Source organism: Gopherus flavomarginatus, chromosome 4 (genome assembly GCF_025201925.1).
Source record: "Gopherus flavomarginatus isolate rGopFla2 chromosome 4, rGopFla2.mat.asm, whole genome shotgun sequence".
NCBI classification, from domain to species: Eukaryota; Metazoa; Chordata; order Testudines; family Testudinidae; genus Gopherus; species Gopherus flavomarginatus.
This window is the reverse complement of record NC_066620.1, coordinates 6903416-6928119: the sequence shown is the minus strand read 5'-3', so window position 1 is coordinate 6928119 and position 24704 is coordinate 6903416. Positions and strand designations below refer to the sequence as shown.

General features: G+C 41.8%; 1 protein-coding gene across 1 annotated transcript in view; it reads left to right on the top strand.

Moving 5' to 3' along the window:
- DTD1 (D-aminoacyl-tRNA deacylase 1) overlaps positions 1-24704 on the top strand; it is a 102144-nt gene that overhangs the window by 3727 nt on the left and 73713 nt on the right. Inside the window, exons 2-4 of the mRNA XM_050951308.1 lie at positions 3701-3791; positions 5777-6012; positions 13847-13944. Coding sequence (XP_050807265.1) covers positions 3701-3791; positions 5777-6012; positions 13847-13944 — 425 coding nt within the window. The remainder of the gene's footprint in view (positions 1-3700; positions 3792-5776; positions 6013-13846; positions 13945-24704) is intronic.

Genomic DNA, 24704 nt, shown 5'->3' with positions numbered 1-24704 from the left:
ATACAGTGCCTAGCTCACTGTGGTCTCCCCAAAACCTTCCCTGGGGGACCCCAAGACTCAGATTCCTTGAGTCTCACAACAAAGGGGAATAAACCATTTTCCTTCCCCCTCCTCCCCTCCAGGTGTTCCCTCCCTGGGTTCCTGGAGAGATATACAGAAGCAAGCTCCGTGAATCTAAACAGAGGGACTCCACCCTCCCTGTTTCCAGTCCTGGAAAACACAAGTACCGAGATAGCTAATCTCTTTTCCCCCCTCACCCAGAGGGTATGCAAAGTTAGGCTTAGTAAATCTAACACAAAGAGATTTTCCCCTTGACTTCGTCCTCCCACCAATTCCCTGGTGAGCTGCAGACTCAATTCCCTGGAGTCCCCACTAAAGAAAAACTCCAACAGGTCTTAAAAAGAAAGCTTTATATAAAAAGAAAGAGAAAAGGACATAAAAATGGTCTCTCTGTATTAAGGTGACAAATACAGGGTCATTTGCTTAAAACAAAAAAATGAGTAAAAGAGCCTTATCCAAAATGAATACAATTTAACACATTCCAGCAACTACACACATGTAAATACAAAAGAAAACAATATAAACCTTATTGTCTTACTATCTTTGTACTTACAACTTGGAAACAGAAGATTAGAAAGCCAGGAGAGAGAAAAAATCACTCTCATAGCCGAGAGGGTCAGACCCAAGACAAAGAATTCGCACCCAAAACTTCCCTCTACCCAGATTTGAAAAAGTCTTGTTTCCTGATTGGTCCTCTGGTCAGGTGTTTCAGGTTACTCCTTTCCAGGTGAAAGAGACATTAACCCTTAGCTATCTGTTTATGACGCCACCGTTCATCCCACCTACTGGCCCCCTCAGCCCATGTTCCCACCCTCCCACTCCCCTTAAGTATCTACAGTCCATCCCACCCCACTGTTCCTCCCCCACTCCACACACACTGGCCCACCCACCCATTCTCTTTACTAAACCTTGAGTGAACCACTACAAAGCTTTCCTAGACGAGCCGCATCACCTTGTACTGAGTCAAAGCTTTCATTCAAAATCTCCTTCAAGATTAAAAACAAAACAAAAACCCGTCTAAATGTTAGTGTTGCCTTCCCGAGCCTCCAGCCAGCCCCAGTGCCGCTGCTGCTGCTCAGTGCTTTGCTGAGTTGTGCCACAAAGAGAACAGACCAGGGCTCCCTTGGTTCTCTCTTCTGATGTTTAGGACCTCTGGACAGCGGCGGAGCCCACAGCACTAAAGTGAAAACCATTCTGTTGCAGTTGGATAAATCTCCAAGCAGCTGTGGGAGCAGGCACTATGGCTATTTATTGGGGGAGAAGGACTTGAAGAAAAGGATGAGTAGTGGAGAGAGCACTGGACAGGGACTTGAATCCTGGGTTCTATTGCCAGCTCTGCTCCGGGTTGCTGGGTCACCTTGGGCAAGTTATTTCACTTCTACGTGCCTCAGTTTCCCCATCTGTAAAATGGAGATAATGATTTGTAACTCCTTTGTATAGTGCTTTTAGGTCTACAGACGCCCTCTGGTTTACGCAAACCCGACTTACGCAAATCTGTGCTTATGGAAAAAGTTCCGTAAGCTAGAAATAGGAGGATTTTTTTCTTTTTTTTTGCAAATGGTTGGCTATACATTTCCGACTTATGCAAAATTTGAGCTGGGGAGTGTCTGTATCTGTATTATCATTATTCTCCCATAGCTACATTCGGCTCCGCTTGCTCTCTGAGAGCCTCCCAATGAAGTTCAAAGTTTTGTTGTTGGTGTAGACTGTTAAAAGGCCTCTTTCAGTGAAGGAACTGATTGATGTGTACTTCCAGCATGACTGCGACATTTGATTTGACCTGACCTGCTCATAACCTATCTCATTCAGTTTTCATAGTCCAGAGGGCAGGTTGTCTGTCTGTCTATGACAGCAGGGCACTGGTATATAACTAGGGATCCGAGATGCTACCTCAGGACAAGATAATAAGAGTGCAATACATTCAGTTTGGGGCTTCCCCTTAAATCCATCTGGAAACTGAAGCAGACCGTCAATACAGCAACCCTACTTATTAATTGGCGTATCTTACGTGGAGCATGGCACCAGTGCTGTGTGATCCACGCTGATTACCTGATTTGTGGATTGGGATTTAAGGTGTTGGCTTTGACCCACAAAGCCATAAGTGGCTTGGGACATTCCTATCTGAGGGAAATACAGTTGAGATCAGCAGAGGTGCTTGAATTGGCAACCTCTCAGTAGCAATCAGAGGAGGCTGGGTACAAGATAGTCTCCATGAAGGGCCTTCAGCTCTATAATTTGATCCTTCCAACCAACCCCTCATTGGAAATTGTCCAAATTTACTGACCCTCCAGGTGCGCTGCTCAACCAGTCACTTGTTGCAGGTTTTTGAGCAAGGGCATGCTGGAGGGTGGGTAAGGTTCTGTTCACGGCTTTAACTCTCAGCTTTCATGGCATTTTATATTCTGTTTTGTGCGTAGCTGCTGGCTTTTTTTCTTGTTTGTACAGGTATGGTTGTGTTTTTTAACCAATCTTAAAATGCTCAGTGTGTTTTTTTAGATGTTGTATAAATCTAAATAAAGTAATCCTAGCCATGGCCCCGAGTTCTCATTAAAATCACTTTTTATCTCTCTGAGCATATTACAGTGGGTCTGGAGGGACATATTTTATTTTAGATGTCATGAAACTGATACTTGTTTTCATGCGGTTGGGTAGAATTGGCCCATTTATACCAAGATCAGTTTTCGTAGATAGATTCGAAGGCCAGAAGGGACCGTTGTGATTATCTCATCTGACTTTCTGCATAACAAGGTAACAGGATGTCCCTGTATTAATTCCTGCTTCAAGTTCAATAGCTGTGCTTGTATTAGAGCATTATGTTTAGAAAAACACTCAACCCCCCCCAACCACTCAGGACCCCATAGACTGCTCAGCCAACTTGAGAGCTGTAGAGAACACAGGTCTGTTTGGTCTCAGCTTAGGGCCTTAACCTCTGCGCCATAATGCTTGTCTCTTTGCAAATCATGAAAAACCAAAACGTTGAATGCAACTTATTTTTTGCAGTGAAAACGACCAAAAAAAAATCTTTTAAAATGTTAATTTTTGTAGAGACTTCAGCAGTGCAGAAATCAAATGAGTTTATTGATTTCATACAGTTGGGTAAATTTTCGAAGAATTTTTTCATGTTCTTAACCATGTGACTCACGTTGACTATGAGAATTGCTAGGCTAAAACTCTTCATGCAATGTTTTGAAACACTGGAGCAAGCATATTGAGCTGCCAAATCACCTCTTCATTTAGCAAATCGATTTCATGAGAGGCAAGGGGCTGATATTTTGTAACTCACCAAAAAAGGGGGCGGGACACTAAATATTGCCTTTAAACTGATGGATAGAATTGTATAATGGGGAGTAAACATTTGGAATGCTGGTATGGCGTGTGTACATGTTCTGAGTTTTCTTACAGCATTGCAAGATGCTAAACTTACTTGTAAGGTAATTCTCCTTTCACAGAAATGACTTTCAGTCCTCTCTGTAAAACTGAATTGGTGTACATGCTGTAGACAGCTAGTTAACTCCTTAAATTCAAGTGACGTATCCAGAAAGCGTTTATTGTACCATTGCCTGTTGGAATTGATGCTTGCATGTGCCATAATGCCAGATAGTGTGTTAATTTCACACTCTTTTTTGTTGTTGTCCTGCAGTGGGTGGGGAACAAATAAGTTCCATTGGAAGAGGCATCTGTGTGTTGCTGGGTATTTCTTTGGAAGATACTCACAAAGAGCTAGAACACATGTAAGTCACGACATGCATTGAGTGTTCCCTTTTAATTCCTGTTTATTCATATGCTACTAACTCTGAATCAGTAATCTCAGAACTATATTCAAAAAGTGGCCTCTTGCTGTAGGAAAATGTGAGCTTCTCCGTGTTTGTTTTTTTATGTTACACTTTGATTGTGGGCCTCCTGGTTATAAGAACGAGGAGTGCTTGTGGCGCCTTAGAGACTAACGAATGTAGTTTCACTTCATTTTATGCAGCACTGTGGAAAAGTCTCCCCAAAACAAGTAAACCAACCACTACATGTTTTCCCCAGAAAATAACCTCTGTTTTTTTTTTTTTGGGTGTTATAGTTGTTTTAAACATTTCTACTGTATGTCACTATAAACTGTTTACGTTAACATACAACATATTTGAAAAATTTTGTGATACTGGAAATCTCAGGATCTCTTTTCAATCTGCACATGAAAACTTTAGCGCTTTGTTAAGTCAAGTAAGAAAGGCTAAGAAAACTAAAGACTCCTAGAGAGGGAAGGAGAAGGGGAATGAAATAGATAAAGTCATTGGTGATTAGAGAGAAGAGTGGAAACTGGATTAAATCAACTGTCATTGGATGCTGAAGAGAGAATGGTGCATGGAGTTGTGAACTGTCCTGGGGCTTGACTTGTTAGAATCTAAAATTTTTAGAAGATGGGCAGGAAATTTGAAAATGTGCTTCTGTGTAAAGCTGGGCTACCTTATCTCACTTTTCCTGTCTTCAAAGTATGTTCAGTTCACTGAGTCACTGTATCTCATGCTTGCTTTAGTAACCGTGAAAGCTGGTGATCGATACTGCACCTGAGTGATTAGAATGTAGAGATTCCCAAACTCCAAGGGATTAATTTCTCTGACTCAACGTATATGGAAGTTGAATAAAGAGTCAGGAAACAATTGAATGGACTGAACTAGTGAAGAGAGAGAATTATTCTTAAATAAAATATAAACATGGTCCAGAATTGCTAAGGAGAAAAAATGACAGTCTGGTTTAAGCAGGTTCTTCAAATGCCACTGAATGAAACTTTGTCTGTTGATCCTGCAAGTGAGACAATTCCAATGCTGTCATCAACTGCTAAGTGCATCAGTGATGATGATGATTTAAGTCTCTGCCGCAGGCCTTCCAGCAGCCTTTAATCAGCAGCTCGATTCAGGAGCAGTTTCTGTTTCTTTGATACTCAGAGATTCTTGAACATCAATATATGACTGTGCCATAAAAACAGCTGAAAGGCAAAGCCTTCCGCTTGATGATAAGTGCGTTCCAAGTTTAGGCTAATAACATCCTCTTCAGTGTGGGACAAAATGATCAATTTAAAGTGATGACTGTAGTGTTTTGCCTTGGATGTACTCCTCAGACAAACTGAAACTCGCAGGGCTCATTACTAGGTGCTGCAAGTGATGAAACAGCATAAACGTTAAAGGAAGAACTTAAAAGAATCCAGATGGATGGGAATGGAGTATTATTATTGATCGAACAGTAGAAATGAACCAACAATGCATACATACAGAGGGGGCAATTATCTCTGCTGACGACTAGTGTTGGGCCCAGTTCATAGTTGCCCTGTGGCCCATTTGTGTGCCCAGTCCAGGCAGTTGGTTCTGTTTTCTAAATCAGTTTTACCTCCTCAAATAAATCATTGTCCTCCCCAATCAGTTAATTTTGCTTCCAAATTATTTTTCCCCAAATGTTTAAGAGAAGGCTTTTATACAAATAGCGTGATGAGTTTGTAAGGGCTTTCATGCCTATGGTTCTGTATGTGTGATATTGATAAGACTTCCCTTTTTTAGGGAAAGGGATGAATGAATGGCTTGTGATCAAATACCTGTACCTATGTATTATAATCTATCTCTTGTTACCTGTGCTTGTATCAATACCTGTGTGCCGTTCACACCTGTTAACCTTACACATGATGATTCGGAACGAGCCAGGGTCATGCAAGTAGCCTTCTTTGTTCTGTTTCTCCTCACAGGGTTCGCAAGATTTTAAACTTGCGTGTGTTTGAAGACGAAAGCGGGAAACACTGGTCTAAAAGCGTGATGGACAAACAGTATGAGGTGCTTTGTGTCAGCCAGTTTACTCTGCAGTGCATCCTGAAAGGAAACAAACCAGACTATCACATGGCTATGCCCGCAGACCAAGCAGAGTCTTTCTACAACAACTTCCTAGAACAACTTAAAAAAGCCTACAAGCCAGAGCTTATTAAAGGTAAGGTGGAGCCGGTATGTTTGAAAAAGGGACACTTAAAAATGTTGTGGGTGACTTTTGTCTTTCCCATTTGAGGTAGAGCTGAGTCCTTTCTGCGGTTTGCGCCCCAGTCTTTAATGTCACCAGCAAAAGCTGCTTACGTAAACTGCTCCCGAAGAAATGCCGTCTTCTCTTTGCCACTTTGTAGCTCCATAGACTGATGCCTCAGTCTTTCTTCCCACCTGTGGCCATGCGTGGTGCTACCCCAGACAGCTAGACCAAGCCAGAATCTTCTCTCCATAAGGTTTTTCTAATAGTCACATTTAAAAGTGAACGGGGTAGTGAACATTATGACTTTCACTTTTTACTCCTTCATTTTTCACCATGTTACATGTTGATGATGGTGGTAGGATGTGTTGTATGTTGCTGATACTAAGATCTAATCTAGTCAGTCTGGTCTCTGCTCTGTTCATAGTAACTAAACAGCAGTCTTCTCTTTGCTAAAGGAAACATGGTGAGTAACAATCTCTCCTGTGATCAGCCCTCTGTTTGTCTTTTCTCTCTGCGTCCTGTGGTCCTCTTCTAATTTGTATTGAATTTCTAGTGTAAATGTATAGCAAACAAGTGCATACAGAAAGTACATTTGTGTAACTATTGCTATCGCTAGTAGGGTAGATTGAAGTATAAAAATATAACTCGTTTTGTCACGGTCTGCTTCATCCTGCTTAAGAGGAAAGCAGAAAAGTAAGCAGAAAAACGGTAGCGAGGGGAAGGTTTAAGAGTTAATCTCCTGACTGACAGTATATGAACCATAATTATCCCAGTACTGGTGTATCATATACACTTTCAAAAGAGATTGTGTCTGCTAGTGATGAAATCCATTCCTAAAATGTCAGTCTCATGTCAGCTTTCCAGTGTCTTAGTAAAATATTTTTTTGCAGTTAATGTGCTGATAATGATCTAATGTTGTTCTAATAGATGTTTCAGTTTTGACACATAATATAGTAACCTAAATCTGATGAAATTACAGAGTTCTTGCTTCCTGAAATTTTAAACGGTAGCTTTCAGGCTGCTTCTTATCCACCATAGTTATAGCCTAAATCCCATGTTTCCTTTTATGTGTATGTCAAGTTATTACTAAGTAAGGAGCCTGTTTTTGCTCTCAATGAAGGCAGTAACAAAACTTCCCTTGAAGTCAACAAGACCAGAATCTGGTCCAGTACTGGCTTTGCTTAGTTGAAGCCTCATCTCTCAGTGAAATTAAACTGAAAAACATAAGTATGTTTTTCACCGAGAGAAGGAAATATAGAAGTTTTGGCATATCTAGCTTTATTTTCTGGCTTTGTGGAATTTTCTGTTTCATTATTTCTGAACTCTAATATCACAGTGCTTCACTTTGAGGCTTCTTACATTTTGACAACAATATTTTAAATGCTTCCTCTTTCCCTCCCCAAGCAACATCATAGTTGTGCTCTTGAAATAAAATAGTAGTCACCACTGTCTCTTGAATGTCTGCTTTTACTTTAAAAATAGCTTTGATTTCCGCTCTGTCTTGCTGCAAATGTACATTTAAAAATGCACAATGTCTGTAATAGTGTTGTGTCAGGGGTTGGGAATTGCTGTCCTCACTGCCCTGCCAGGTAATACACATTTCAAACTAGCTCAAGTATAAGAACTATCTACTAATTTATACTTTCTGGAGGCTGTGCCAGTCTGTGACCTACTGAATCAAATTCTTCTGATGGATATTAAAATCTCCTCCAGCAGTGTGTGACTTACAGAGTGCGATGCCTTTGCCAGCATATTTGTAAACTTTCTGAAGTTTGTAAACAGTCTGTGTGCTGCCCCTGCTCTGCGCAGACAGCCGGCACAGCAGACATTGAGTGATCCGCCCAATGACAACAAGATCTGTTAAGGTACGAAGGTACCAGACCAGATTTATTGCCAACAAAGTATGGTAATAGCACCTGTCAGACTCTGCGAGGACACTGAGACACGTATTCTTGTGACAGTGGATGTTGCTCAGTGAACGGCAGGACTTTCCATTCCCCCCTTGGCTGGACAAAGATGCTCCCTTTGAGATGCATCTTTATACCCTGATACAAACAAGTTATGTACTGCCTCTGACATAGTTACTGCCCCCTGATGTGGCTAGTTATCACCCACCACCTGGTACATGTTGGTTTGATCAAAACATCTCTATTACGTACTGTCTTCCTGACCTTGTCTTTTAGTGTGTTCCTGTTATCCTTGGGGAGTGTTTTTGTGCCATCCTTGATACTGGGATGTTTTGGTACTACTTGATATCAGGTTACGTTTGCGTGAGTGCTCTGTGCTTAGCGCTTCTTAGGAATGTGTATTTCTGCAATATTAGCCCTGTTTTTGCCAGATTCTGTGAGCAGGTCCTGCCTCATATCAGGCCTCTGATACAGAGGTTTATATCTCAGGCTCTCTTCCTACTATACCCGGTAATTTGGCTGATGGAGTTCACAAACTGTAATAATCTTGCTGAGCTGGAGCACTGTAGCTAATGGAGATTTCATATTCAGTGAAGCTATATACCAGTGGGGCCTGTGGAGCTCACCAGGCCTTTGGTAAAGTTGTAATAACTAGTCCAGTCAAACATCCTGACATCTGTACTGAAAACGTCCTAAAGTCAGCAGCCTACATTGCCAGAAATTGTTCTGTACATTAGCTCTTATGAAGGATAATGGGAGGAATGGTCAGAGAACTAGCTGGGGACTCAAGTTCAGTTCCCCTAAGATATTACGAAAATTGCGGGGGGTGGGGGGCAGAATGGGTGGAGATAATTATCTAAGACTATGTCTACGCTACACAGTTAACCCATGTGATTAGAATCCAGGTTAGCCTCGCCCAGATATGAGCGTGCCCACTGCAAAGCAGTACTTGAGTTACTGTGGCCTCACTGTTTCTGCACTCCCCCGTCTCGGGGCATAGCCTATGATTCGTCGTGCTGGGAAGCTCTAAGATTCTTTTTCAGTTATTTGTGTCAATTCCATGAGAACTTGTCTGTCCTTTGGGAAGGAGGGAGGGAATTGTGGGAAGGGTATTGGAGGACTATTAGCACTTGAATGATTTAGCCTGAAGCTTACAGCCAAAGTCAAACTGGAGCCCAGGCTGTAGTCCTCATCCCCAGCCAGCCTGGGCTTAAAACACCTCCAAACCCAGGTCAGAGGTCTTTGTGTGGACAGTAGGGGAGTTAAGGCTAAAACCTGGATGAGAGCTTGGGTTTAATTGCGCAGTGCAGACATATCCTCAGATAGAATTATGAATAAAACAAATGTGAAGTTTCTAGGCCATGCTGTCTGAGAGATGTCCAGAGAATATTCTAAAAACAAATTACTTCTATTTTTAAAGTCCTGTATCTCAGAAATGGCTTGTTCGTTTCACCTTAAACACAGAAAAGAAAAGAAAAATTCTATGGCCCTGGAGGTACCACACATACAAACCTCTAAAGGAAAAGGATTTAAAAAAATGAAGAGGGTGATGATATAAGCACAAATGAACTTGTGATTTTAATTAAATTCTTACATATAGACTAATGTCAATAAGCTTCTTGTATCAAAGAGAAAGTTGAAAGGTATTTTGGTCAACTGATAAATGCTTAGGCAGGGAGAACATATTTGATATGAGCTGGGCCAGTGCAAGGGTATTTTGCGCCCTAGGCGAAACTTGCACCTTGCGCTCCCACCCCTGCACATCAGTTCATTGAAGGGCAAATCCCAATGAGCCTTTATAGACCCCAGGGGCAGCCATGCCCAGGGGCTGCTCCCCAGACCAGGTTCCCTTCCCGCCCCCTGAACTCCCCTGGAGGGTTCACAGCCTCCCCACGAGACCTCCCCACCCCAGCTAGGTGGCCCACGCCCCGAGTCCACTCACTAGCTTTGCCGGGCTTGGGCTGCTGCTGCAGCTCGGCAGGGAGAAGCCGCCTTCCGGAGGCACCGGAGAGCCAGAGCATCCCACTTGTGGTGGTGGCAAGCCCCAGTCATGGAGGAGCCAGTGCGGCACAGGGGGGCAGCAGCCTTGCAAAGGTGGCGCCACTAGCGGGGAGCAGCTGCACCCCCCACCTCTCCTGCTCAGGCTGTAGCCTGGCACCCCCCCTTCGGGGTCTTCTGCAGGTTGTAGTGGATGCATGCAGGTGGTGGCCCCCGTGCACCTCCCGGCTACATCACCTCTGTGCGACATAAGTCATACCAAAGTAAGCTCTAGTGTAGACCAAGCCTTCATCTATAAGGAGCCAGAGCATTAGCAGCAAGTGTTTCAGTTTTAAGATGCTGTTTTCAGAAGCTTGGCTTTTGCCTGAGGTGAATGTTGTTTGAATCAAAACAATTCTTCTCATTTTAAGTATGGGGCTATAAACCTGGTGTTGTCCTTGTCGTATGGGAGTATGTAGTATACAAATAATAGTCACCTTTTTGGTACAAGTTCATCCAGAGTTTATAATCACTTCCTGGGGAAGCTATGTAAACATGCAACCACTTTGCATACTTTTTTAGGCATTGGACCATCCCTGCTAGCCTGTGTTTAATGCTAGAGTTCCAGATTTAATGTGTTTATCAGAAACAGGAACCTCTCCCTCTGATTGGGAACCAAACCTGTAAGATGTACTGTGCCATAATCAATATAAATGCAAAGAGATTTCCCCTAAACATCTGAATAAGTATTTAGTCTGTGGACATAGCTATTGGTTAACCATTGTTAAATTCAGTGTTCTAAAACTTATTTTTCAGCTGTGAATCATTTATAATCGTCCCAGAAAACATTTGTCCATGTGATTCACCAGCAACCTCTGGGCCACAAATATAGAAAAATGATCTCGGGTTTCTCTGTGGGTTTTAATCTGTTGTGGGTGGCAAAGAGTTTAAGAAATGTGCAAAAGAATTGTAATGGCTGTGGCTTTTTGATTGCTCTGACGTCATCTCCCTGTGGGACCCCTTTCATGTTCCAGTCTCCTGCAAGTTTGCAAATTGAGAAAGAGGCAGATCAGGTCTGTTTTTCACTTGCTTGGTAGCACTCCAGTCTCGTAAATTGTTTTATTTTCCATTATTACTTGGTATTTTTGGTGCGTAGCTAGTTAGCAATTGAGAATAGAATGGCATTTCCCCAGGATAGTGAATATTTCACAGTATCTTTATTTGAATGGAAAATATGGTTTGCCATGGCTTTTTTGAAGCAATAATTCTTCATAATTGTCAGTCCTTAGGGAAGTCATTAATGAGTTTCCATTGCAAGAAATCTCTTTTTGCTTTGTGTTTTGGAACGCTATGACTTTTAGCCGTGAAAGAGCAGCAGTGCATTGTTACGTCTTTGATTATCAGAAAGAAGCTAGCAGCTTTGGTGCTTCTCTGGTTACCATTGTTCAAAGCAAGTTGCTCCCATCTGTGCGGAAAGATTTGGTCAAATTCCAGTCTGCAGTTCAGAGCCCAAGCAAAGGACTTTGCACTGGGGAACAACATAGGAGTTTGGGAGAGTGAGTGTAATCTTCAGCCTCTCGGCCTGAAGGGAGGATCTGAAGCACTGTGCAGGCTGGTTTCAGCCACTGCTACAGAATGTGTTATGAAGGCAGTTGTGTTCTGAAGACCCTCTCTCTCTTCCCATGCACACACAGGTGTGTGCTGCAGTGGACCAGCTGTGGCAAACCATGCCATTCCTGTGGGTCACACGCAGCGCCTTGCACTTTCTTGGAGAGCTGTCTTGGAGCTGGACTCTACGTGACACGGGGCTGGGCCGTGCGGTACCCTTGGATGGGCTGTTTGTAGTGTGGCCTGCTGAGCAACAGAAACTTGGTATTTCTGCTGAGATTCCAAACGTATGTGCCTGCAACAGGCATGTGGGGATTAAGCTCACTATTCATAGCAAAACTCAGCTTTTATCTGGGTGAACAAGAAAACAGTCTCAGAACATTTCTCCAGGTGTATTATGCAGTCAGAAATGGGACTTTTCCATCACCTCCACTGTCTGCTAACGTCTGATGTATCTGATCGATTAGATGTGGCTTAATGCACATCTGTGCTGGGAACACCAATTCAAGGTCAGGGGAAATATTTCCCCCCAGGGTTATTCACCACTTTGCTTTGGAGAATGGAAGAAGCTCTTGTGTTTGGGGAGTTTTAACTCATTTTAGTCCATAATTTTGAAGATGCACTTGCTCACAACCAGATGTTCCCTCAGAGACTGGCTCAGCAGGCACAAAACCTTGGAGTAGCAGATTTTGAGATATGGCTATTTCCTATCTGCTGAAAATCCTTTTCAAGCATTATCCAAAATAGCACAATCTTTATGCGCCTGTACAGATGTTCTTCACCAAAACAATTAAGCTGTGGTAGCGTTGCCATAAGGCAGCGCGTCAGTGATCTGTCCCAGCCTAGGGGTGCTCCCCTCTACTTAAGGGGTTCCCAGATACCCGTGTTCACAGGTAGAGGAGCCTCTGGGTAGCTGTTCCTCTCTGTCTGTCTGGTATCCTTTTCCCTCTCCCACGAGGCATTACACAACGTTTTTCTCTCTGTGTTGCTACCTGCTGTCTCTACGGCAAGGCTAAAAAGGAGACCGAAGCTCATGGATGAGGAGAGGGAATGTGTTGGGGCTGGCAGCAGAGCAGTCTCAGCCACATAGGAAGAAAGGGAGACAAGGAGAGCACAGGGGGCAGGGTGAGAAACTTGGGATGGAGGAAGCTGAAGAAATGTAAAGAGCTGCAGGAGAAATAAAGCAGGGATGAGAAGGAAAAGGAGCAGGCAGAAAAGTACAGGAGAAAACGTGTACAGAAAAAAACCTGAGACCGCAGCGACTGTTTCGAGCCCAAATTTGGCGGGAACTGAAGTGTGCAGGCACCAATCCATGGTGAAGTGGGCAAGCTAGGAAAAATGTTGGGAACCCTGCTGTAAATAGATAGTGTCAAAACTGCCCAAAACCAAAACAAAACCACCATTTGAGGTAATCCATTGTTGAGCCTTACAGGAGCACGTTGGCCTCTCTGACTCCACCCTGTTGCAAGTTAAGTCACAACCCCTTTTACGCCCCACCGTCCCTGCCTCCTATACCTTTCCAACATGAGCGATGAACCTTCATCCAGCCACCCTGTAAAGCCTGTATGCCGCCCTCCATTTTAGCTCCTTATTATGGTTAAATACTGTGTTCTTGCCTCTTATCCCTCAAATACAGACCAGAAACATGGCCCTCTACCATCCTGATTTCCTGATATGGTTTCAAAAACAAAAACACATGCTGCATCCTTACCCTCCAACCGAAAGAACACTATCTCTTGTCTGCCATTCTGGCATGAACTAAGAGCCGCCCAGTCTACCCATCCAGCTTCTCCTTCTGTATTGGAAGCTCTGTTATACTTTCAGCGTTCACCTAGCTGTGTGAATAGCAGACCCCCTCTATCGTAAGCCACGTTCCTACCTTTTGCCACTTCACGCTATGCATCTATCAGAGGCCACAGACTCCAGAGAGCCCCCATTTACCAAAACAGGCTATGGAGTTATTATTTATCATAGTGCCTTGGAGCCCTAGTAATGGACCAGAACCCCATTCAAACACAGAACAAAAAAATGGGCCCTTCCCCAAATTATAGTGCATTTCATTTTTATTTGACGAAAGCATGAGTGTTTCTGCTCAATTTATTTATAAGCATTTCATTCTAGGAGGTTACTGGGTGCTCAACACTCTTGAAAGTCAGGCCATTTATCTTGGCACCTACGTGTAGGAATAAAGGCCTATCTTTAACAAGCCATTGGAAAAAAAAATGTCGACTGCACTTTTTCAATAGTGTGATCCCTCGGTGCGCATCCTTCTTTCAAGAGTCCCGTGACACTTTTTTTCTTTTAATTTTCAGATGGCAAGTTTGGAGCCTACATGCAAGTAAACATCCAGAATGATGGTCCTGTGACTATAGAACTGGAATCCCCTGCTGCCACCGTGGACCCCAAGCAGGCAAGCCATTAGAAGGCTCTAATTCAGAGCGAGGGGAAATGCTTGCAGAGTTCTCAGGGTGGACATGCCCTGCTGACAATTGGGTGGCTTGGGTGGTTTACTTTGTTCTGTATCACACAGTACAGCTGACTTTTGCCATGATGTCTTAATGCTTTCTGAATTGCCCCTGCAAAGTTAAATAATTTTTCTTTAGTTCCGTGGCTCCTTGGAAGCTGCCTACCGTCTTGCTAAAGGTCATGTATGTGTCATACGGAGCAGCATTTATAGTACATTCTTATTCATCATTAAGGCTGCTTTTTAATCATGAGTCATAGATTGGGGTTTTTTTTCAAATGTATTTATTTGCTTTTTATTTTACAGTCAAGACTTTTGACATTTTGGGGCTATTGTACGTGGGTGGGTGCATGGGGTGATCAACAGGCAAACTAGTTTTTCTGAGAAACTAGAGTGCTTCCAGATTAAACCCTGAGCAGCATGGGAGGCTAATGAGAAGTAGGGGCAACACTGCTATGATGCATTGGATCAGACTAGAGAACTGTGAGAATTTAATTCCTCTCGGGTGATGAGGTTTCCCCACCCTCTAGGGTAAAAATAATTATTTGTAGAGTTACGTTGGGTTTTTCAGTTTCATTCTAGAACGACAATTGCTATTGCATATTCGTATCGGTCCTCTTGTATTATGGAACTGACATAGTCTAACGTCTCTGGAATACAAATGGCTGTAATACCTGATGCTTTTTTACTACAGTATACTTATATAATTCTTTCCCTTATCACCATGACGACTGCTTGACTATTCCTAAAAATTGGCATAATATAGCAGCACTCAATCTCAACGCATAATAGCATAAGATAAACTGTGATGGACTTGGGTTCATACTGGGTTTCACAAAAGTCATGTACATTTTCCAGGTGTGGATCTTACCTGTATTTCCTTTTTATGGACAGTCTTTTTGCAATAACAGACAATGCTTCTGGAATTGGAGACTGAGGATTTATCAGTTTTTCTTTAATACGTTTTCTTTAAAAAAAACACACCACTTTTCTTTATTCCTGGACGAGCACACGTAACACTAGATGTCAGTAGAGTTACGTTATTTCAGAGATTGTGCTTATATACAGTTTTAAAACAAATATCAGAGTAGGTAAATCAGGAATTCTAGATATCCTTGGATACTTTTCAAATGTTATTGGGGGCCTTACAAAAAAGGGAGAATGGAAAAACCCTAAGAGAAGTCTCAGCCGCCATAGTATCTCTTGAATAGAATTCCTTTAAAATTGCACGATAGAGCTTTAAACAATGGTAATCAGCAAAAAAAATATGTCTAAATTGGATATGAGAGCCCCAAAGGAAGTAGAGAGATGATCAACCAGATAATTCTGGTGATTAATAAAGCTTCCTTCATTTGCCCCTGCATTGAGTGAGTCTTTGTAGCTACACAGGGGTATGTAATGGCAAGTCTGGCTACCTTCCTAAACTACTATATTTTTATGTGTACAGGATAAGCTGTGATGGATGTTGGAGATGGTAACTCAAAATATATTAAAGGTTTAATCAATACAAATTCCTGTCATAAACTGAATAAAGTGATCTTGTCTTGAGAAATAATTTATCTTGAGAGCTGACTTTGCTGAAGGCAAATGTGATGACTGCTTTGATTAGGAAGGTGAAGGTAGAAGTTTAATGAAGAACATCAGATAAAAATAAATACAAGGTCCTCTAGTGCTAAATTAACATGTAGAGTATTTGGTATTTCTAATTTGGTATTTCAGAATCACTTTAGTCTCTCTTGCGTACGGTTTCCCATTTCTCTTCAATTAGGGTTGTTCAAAACTTGTATGGGTGTGTTGCTGCAGTGATACCTATAGACCAAAGGAGTAACCGCTTTGGGATACCTGTAGGGGAAACATACTTCCAAGTTCACCATCAAACCTGACACTCCTCCTTTTTATATCTATGGAATGAATGACATTGGGCCATGTTGTAACTGAATGTTAATTCAGCTGCCCATTATATCTAAGCATCGTCAGCTATTCTCCTTTTTGTATAAGTGTGAAAAGTCTGAAGGGCCAGGGGTTAACTGAAGAGTGATAGTTCTTCCCTGCCAAAGAAGGTCGTGAAGAGAAGCAATGGGGTAGCTATTTTAAACACAGGTATTGTAATTTGCCTGCCTTGTGATTGCTATCTGATAATTGCATTACCAAGGTAAAAGAACTATTTCCAGGAAGTGCAAGAGAGCAGTTAATTTGAGCCTATTGCATAGCATGAAGTCCTGATTTATTGTCCTCCACTTTACCTCTCTAACTCTATAGCCCATGTTACTAAAATTGCAAAACTGGAAGATTTTGTTCCATGTTCTTGGAACTACTCGTAAATTAAGTGTTGTTGAGTGTGCCCCCTCCTTACCTCCAGTCTTTTAGGCTTATTCCTAATCTGCATCTCAATTTGAGACTCAGTTTAATCTTTGTGTTGAACTATAGAACATTTCTAATCTCCAACCTGGATTATAATGCTGAACAAAACATCTGTTGTGCTAAAACTGTTCTACACTTCAGAGCATTAATGAGACCGTACATGTTTAGTCTGTTTTTTAGCACACAGGCTGATTTTCCAGCATTACAGACTCTACCTGCAAAAGGCAAGCAGCAGACTTTTATTTCATGATGAGCTGGGTAATATGTATCCAGTAATATGACTTCCAGATTTTCATTCAATAGCACTTTTAGATTTATACATTCAAATATTTGATTGGAGCATGTTTTACTAACTCTCTCCTTCCCAGTTCAAAATAATTTGGTGCTGCAGTAACATGTTTATATTTAAATGTATTTTAATACTTATTAGCAATTGTCTTTACTTACAAGATTTTTTTTCTAGATAGAAACTTTTATCTTTCAAATTATTTGTACAAATGCAAACATAATTCTTGACATGTCTCTCAATATGTCATGTCTAGGAAGGGGAAAAGAGATGGACTTTTAAATGACATTGAAAAGCATATAATATAAAACCTATAGATAGGCTTGGTGGGGTTAGATTTTTATTGATAAATGTCAATCAACGTTGATTTCACCGAACACACACAAAGAAAAAATATTTCCATCGGTAATAATTGAAATTCATGATAAGCCAAGTAAGAAAAATGCTGCTTGAGAACTTATTAGAATTTGATTTAAGGCTATTTACTGTGTATATTTTGACGTATATGTTGGCAATTTGTGTTTTAATGCTCACAAAGCTTTAACTTTTTGAATCTCAACGTCTACTGTCTTTAAATAATATTGTCTAATGCGCTCATTATCTGAGCCTCCCATACCTTTCCACAACTGTGAACATTTAAATGGATAAAAATAAAAACTCCTTAAACGTAAACATCACTATCTGTTGAAATAAATAAATAAAACTGAATTTGGCCATGCCTACCTGTAGAGTTAAGTTAAACAGTTATTAGCTGCCTTTGGTACCATTAATATGAAGTGGCTGTTTTTGCCAAGCCATTTCAAAACGTAGTGCCAGCTCTCCCGTGGTTCTTCACAGTCCCATCTTGTCTCCCCTTTTCTTTCACATGCTTATAAGGCCACTGGGAGGGGTTAGTGAAGATATGGGTTCATATGGGTTGTTCTGTTGTCACCGTGCTGACGAACCCCAGCTGTGTAGCCCCAGTGCAGCAAGATACTTAAGCATGTGAGTAGTCCCCCTGGAGAACCATGCTGCATTGGCACTTGCTCCTCATTCGCCTCTGAATTGGCCATAGTAGATAATATCTTTTGCCAGGCCTGGTCTACATAACAGTGCTTTACCTGTATAGCAATCCCTGCAGAGGCCTCTAGTGTAGACGCAGCTTCTGCTGATAGAAGGGGTTTTTCTGTCAGTATAACAACACCATACTGATATTATATTATTACGGTAGTTACTACTACTCTTCTGTTGGCACAGCTATGTTGGACTTTGTCATGTAGACCTGGTGTTGGTGTTTGTTTGAGATTGGGATATGGCACATAAATAAAGTCAATACTACGCTTGACACTTACATTTTTCTGATTTGGTACTTTCAGCAGAGTGGTCAAGGATGAAAAAAGCTTAGAGGCTGAACTTCCCCCAATCCTTCTCGTTAGCCCCTGTTAGATCAGGATTCAGGTACGATAGCCAGACAGTGTGAGGAAGGTCACACTGCTACCATTACCCCAGGTCTGTGGATCAACTACTGCCATCTACACAGTACAAAGTCCACTCCCGCATCTGGGTTTTTTAATGAACATAAAAAAATATTAAAGTATGATCAGTAAACACATTTCACATGTTTGTTTTGTTTATAAATATATTGTTAGCAAAGCTGAAAAAATCCGTGTCCCAGATGATGCATATCAATTTATAAAAGTCAGAGAATAATAAAGAAAAAATAGATTCTCCTTATTTGGGAAGAGTTTTTCGTGGCTTGAAGTTGATGTATAATTTATGAAATGTAAATATGAGATTAGAAGATGCTCACTCTTGAGGCAAAGCGGGGATTTCTCAGTGCACAGAGCAAAAATTGGAGTGCCCTTTCATACCTAACTTGTTACACACCCTTCTTGTTTTTATTGTTATTAATACAGCTATTGAGGCATTTGCCAGAACTCTTTTGAGTATTTAGCATGAAAGCGTTTTGTTTTTCTTTCATTTTAATCATAGAAATGCAGCCCTAGTTTTTTCTGTCCTAGGGAGATTCTCTGATACTGCAAAGCACATGTGTGAAATCTTTCTTCAATAGTTGAAACAATACCTGATGGCACAACATATGAGGCCAGAGCATTAGAACTACAAGAGATCCAAAATCAGTCCCATAAGTTCAAATAAGTAGCTGTTCCAGTTCGGAGGACACAGTGGCAAAGTTCTTATTTCAAATGCGTGGAAATAAATGTCCTGACTGTTCCAGATATTCATGATCTTTGGGAAGGAAATAATTTGGGGTTTGCAGCTGTAATAGGACACTGAGGTTTGGAGAACTGAATCTGTTGTTTACCAGATCTGGGGACCACATCTTACATTAAAAAAACCTGTCAGTAACTCCATGAGGAATTCCATAGGAAACCTTTTTCCTGATGGCTTGTTCAAGTTCCAGTAGCTAATTTGAGAGCTCATCTAAACAGAACAGTCTTTGCCTAATGCAGTATCTGGTTGACTTTGTTCATTTTGAGTGGCCAGTGCCAGTGTCTATCAAGACAAGCATGGGAGGATAGGGAACTTCCAGTGTACAATGGACAACATCTAAGATCACACCTTTGTCTGCCTTCCATGCACTAATTAAAAAGTATCCAAGTTGTGGTTGCACATGGACCATTATTCTATTCTCTCTTATTCCAGCATTTAAACAGTGCCTATCACAATATTACCTGAGCACATGACAGCTTCTAAAAGTTAGATTGAATACATTTCTGTTTTTCTCCCTCTCCCGCTCTCTGCGCCATCCTTTTGATTTGGTTTGTTGTGGGGAAGTGACATGAGATTTTTGTTTTCAATGTGGCGAGGTCTGTGGCCGTTCTGATCTCTTGCAGAAGCAAATTCCACAGTTGGTTACCAAGTTATTTCACTTACCATTTCCAGGTAGGCTGTTTCATTGCTTCTGAGGAACATTGCTGTTGTGGGAGGCATGACTGCAGTGGAGAGAGGTACCTCTCTCCATGGAGAGCCTTGAAGATCAGGATTGAAATCTTGAATGTGACTCTTCCTCCCCTTTGCTGGGGAGCTAGTGAAGCAAGTGAGCTCCCAGAGAGAGCAGTTGACTGACCTGTGTCGTTAAGGACGGGGGCTGCATTCTGAACTAAATGGAATCTCTTTTCAGGGCTGGTGTCCTAGGTACAGTACATTAAGATAGTGGAACCTGGAGCTCACAAATATATGGACCAGAATGTCTAGGCTGGAGCCAGGAAGAGGAGAAATGAGTTATTTACACAGACTGATAGATGTACACAGTGTTTTTTTTTAAACAAAAATAATAGATACCATGAAGCAAAACTCCTGTCCCGAAGAACTTCAAATCTAAGGGTATTCAGCTAACTTCTGCCCTTGGTTAGAGTGGTCCCGCCGGGGTTCAGCTGGTGTAATTGAGAGCACAGTTCAGCCTATTATGCTGTAGTTTCATTATTAATCTTCGCGTCTCAACTTTTGAGATGTGCTTGGTTTAGTGAGCCGTAGATTTCCAGATGTGTAATGTAGTGTTATATTTTCTTTGAACTTTTCAGAGCACTTGACTTCTGAAGTGTCACAGATCTGTCAGCCAGCAACCTTGCAGACCTTGGAGTCGTGTTGATTCCAGTTTAATGAGTAGGAAATGGCATCTGGCAACAATACACTTGAGAGAGACCCGCTGAGGAAAATAGCCACTCCCTGGGGACCATTGGCTGGGAAAATCAAATCTTTCTGACTGTACCTCAGATAGTGTCTAGCCTGCAGTTAAGAATTGGGTACGAGATAATTAATCTTCGTTGGCCATTAATACCAGACTGGATGAGAGATACCTGTGCAGCCTTGCCCCCAGCACTCGAATGGAATGAAAGAGTCATGTGCTGTGTTAATTAGTACCTTATTGTCAAAACAACTTTCCCTTTTAATAAAACATGTCAAATGTTGCTTGTGAATGGCAGTGAAGACAGACAAAGAGTATTTTTTGGCTGCAACTTTGTTGAACTGTAATACAAGAGTTCTCCTAAAAACAACCTGTCCTGGCAGCAGTGAAGGGGATGAGGAGGGGCAGCCACAGCCCCCCACTTTTTCTGTGCTCTAACTGGGCATCCTAACGATCCTGTCGTATTCCCAGGCTTGGCAAAGGCCATGGACCCTTGGGAAGCAACAGAGGGTGGATCAAAATGAGGAATGCTCCGCCTGCAGCTCTTCGTTTACAAGTAGATCCCTCGTTGACTAGCTAATCCCAGCTCTTGGAAAAAGTGCTGGGCACTAACCAATAGCAGCTTCCTCAACAGAGGGATGTCATTTGCCAGCAGTTACTGTCAGTCTCTCATGGGGGTGACCATGCCTCTCTGCTGTACCTGCAATCTGGGCAGGCCAGAAAGGACCAGACTCCTTCACCACTTCTCTGGCTTTTATATTTTCTTTTCCTTTCTGCTACTCAAATCTAAGAGCTGAAAACTTTTCCAAACACCCAGTAGCCTCTAAGATGAGCCACTCTGCAGAGGTAATGCCCAATTCAGAAATCAAACCCTTCCCCCACTCATCTGCAAGGAAAGGGTAGCTGTTGGGATTCCTGCAAGGATGCTGTCCTTCCACCCTTTTCAGTGGCTCCCTCTTTCTACAGGCTTCAAACATCTACATCATCTGCCTCTGGTTGCTGGAAAGGATCTTGAATGTTCACATGCTCTCTCCTCCCCTCTCACTTTGTGCAGGCCCCTGGCTTCTATAAGAGAGGATCTCTGCTAATTCATCCTTCTTCCAACCTCCATGGGGGTCCCCCTCCCCCCATCCCCATATAGCCCAAGTTCCTGCCTCTCCTGTTGTTCAGAGCTTTCCCAAGATGCAGTAGGATGCAGCTGTCTTGAACCTGGTTGGTTTCACGGCTGCTCATGAGGTGCGAACAGCAGCACTAAAAATGGACCAGACTGTTCTGTTTTCCCTCTGCTGCAGCAGAAGCACTGGAGGTGTGGGCAGATGTAGGAAGACACTCGATTCTTATCTGCAAGATTACTTGAATCATACTGGATGGAATCTCTCTCTCTATCTCTCTACCTTTCTTTTTTTTTTTTTAAGTGAAAGCCTAGATTCTGCAAAAGTTGATGGCACTTTAAAAGGGAAAGTTCCTTTTTACCATGGACGATTGGATTTTTCAGCCTCAGATGCCCTATGTTTTGGAGAGTTGAACTCCTGTTACCCCGTAGTTGCCACAAAGAAATAATCACAACTGTTGACAGGAGAGAAGAAGTGAAATTTTATGAAATTGCAGTATGTTCGTTTTTCTTTTAATAACTATTTTCTTGTTTTGTCTATGTGGCTGTTTAAAAAAACCCAAAACATTCAAAATATTGATTTACAAAAATTAGACCTGTTTATCTGCTACAGAAAGTTGTACCTGGATTCATGCTTATATTTGTGACTGGGCAATTGGAAAGATTTTGCTGATTCAGACTACTGAGGATATAATGCTTCAGTTGTTTTTCATTCCCAATGTTTTATTTTAAAATCTTTCCAGATGACACACTATTGATATTATGTCAATATTGCTTCATGCCATACTTATGAACTCAAGTCCTTGCAGTTCTGTTTGCACTTTTATCAGCCAAAGCCACGGAAATCTCAATTTAGAGTCTCCACAGTCTGTCATATTTTATTAGTTCCAAGCAGCTTTTTGACAAGTGGAAAAAATGGTAATATCTGTTTAATAGAATGTTCTGTGCAATTAGGTTAATAAGAGACATTCAGCTTTATGGTTACAGTAGAGACTTTCCAGTTTTGCTGAACACTAGTTCATGCTACATGCTCTTCAATGAAATTAAATTCTTTGTATCAAAACATAAAGGGCCATTTTATATCTGAAAACAAACCTCTCTGGAGAATAGACTTGCACATGGAGTAAGCATTGTTTTGTAATGGCTCTTTATCTAAAATGTAATTTTAAAAAAAAGTAAGCTACCAGTAGTTTGGGTAGAATATTCTAGTGTCTAAATATCTGTATTACATTTGTACTGTTCAGCAGAACCAAACTAGTTTGTGCTTCAGTGAGTTGCAAACTGTCAGATCTACACTGAAAACAGACTTTCGAGTGAATCAAATTCTGATGCTGTGTTCTGGACCAAGCCAGTATGGGCAATATCATGCTGCTTGTGGGTTGATAGGGGAATTCTATGTAATCTGTCCTGGGTCAGTGCTCAGTAATGTCCTGAAATGGAATAAGGACACTTGAATACTGCATGCACATCTGGTTGCCCCATCTCAAAAAATATATATTGGAATTGGAAAAGGCACAGAAAAGAGCAACAAAAACAATGAGGGGTATGGATCAGCTTCCATAGGAGGAGAGATTGATAAGACTGCGACTATTCAGATTAGAAAAGAGATGACTAAGGTGGGGATATGATAGAAGTCTATAAAATCATGACTCGTGTGGAGAAAGTAAATAAGGAGTATTATTTACTCCTTCTCATAACACAAGAACTAGAGGTCACCAAATGAAATTAATAGACTGCAGGTTTAAAACAAACAAAAGGAAGTATTTCTTCACACGATGCATGATCAACCTGTGAAACTCTTTGCCAGAGGATGTTGTCAAGGCCAAGACTATAACAGGATTCAAAAAAGAACTAGATAGGTTCATGGAGGATAGGTCCATCAGTGGATATTAGTCAGGATGGGCAGGGATGCAGAACCATGCTCTGAAGTGTGCCTAGCATCTGTGTGTCAGAAGCTGCGAATGGGCGACAGGGGATGGATCACTTTTAAGAGCTGCCCTCTCTGTCTAGCTCACCTGCCCTCCCTGTCTACCATCACTGCCCTTTGTCCCCGCCTACCCCTTCTGTGCACACGTGGCCTCGTGACTCAGAGATGTGACTTCTCTCAGAGGCAGTGGGGTCACCTTCCAGGCCTGCTGAGCGCTTGCAGCGATGTGTGCAGAGCGGAGAGCCAAGTGCGGTACACAAGACTCCCAGAGGATAGATCTCCCCTGCATCACCAGACCCTGGAGTCATGCGCATCTTGGGCACTTTATACAACAGTGATGATAATTGCAAGGCCTGGAGTTTGGGGAGGGAGCTCTACTGCTATTGCTGAGCTTGTTTCTGCCATGTAGGGTATTCCCTTCAGCAATTTAGTTGGGGATTGGTCCTGCTTTGAGCAGGGGGTTGGACTAGATGACCTCCTGAGGTCCCTTCCAACCCTGATATTCTATGATTCTATGATTACCTGTTCTGTCCAGTCCCTCTGAAGTACCTGGCATTGGCCACTTTCAGAAGACAGGATGCTGGACTAGATGGACCATGAGTCTGACCCAGTATGCCCGTTCTTATGAAATAAGTTGGTGATGCTGATCTTTCTCCTTATGAGTTGTGGAATTTCCATAGCGGATCAGATTGATGGCACACATAGATCAGGTATCCTGACTCTACCGTTATGCAGTATCTGATATTTCAAAGGAAGCTATGCAATAATATGCCTAATGGTTTGCTTTAGTTCTGAAGCATGAGGGGTGGCCCCTCAGGGGGACGGGGGGTGCGGAAAGGAGACAGAGAAATAGGACCTGGGTTGTTGTAGGGGTTTCTGTAACTCTACTCCTGGGAGAATTTTTGTGTGTGTCTTTATTGTTACAGACATACTTCCGACAGGTGTTTTGAAATAAATTAGCAAAATAATTGAAACTGACTTGATTAGGTAGTGTTATTTTGACAAATAAAATTTGTAGAATTTTAAAATATTGTGCCAGAATTTTTAATTTTTTGGCACCGAATTTTTTATTTTTTTGATGCAGAATTCCCCCAGAAGTACCAAACAGAGCTACCTAAAATGTGCTGGATACATAAGTTAAGAAAAGTTCTAAAAATGTATTAAAGTATATTTTCCATTAAAAACAAACTGATAAATTCAACAAAGGGAGTTAATTTCAGCCCATTACTCTTAGTTGTACCCTAGGGCTCACAGCATGGGGGAAAGGAAAAGGAACAGCAATCAAAAGCAGAAGGGAGAAGGTAAGAAGTGGAGTGGAAGTTGCCAAGAGAGAGGAAGCAGAACTTGAGTAGAATTCTAGCATTTTTCCAAAGGACAATGATGGAGCAGCTGAGAT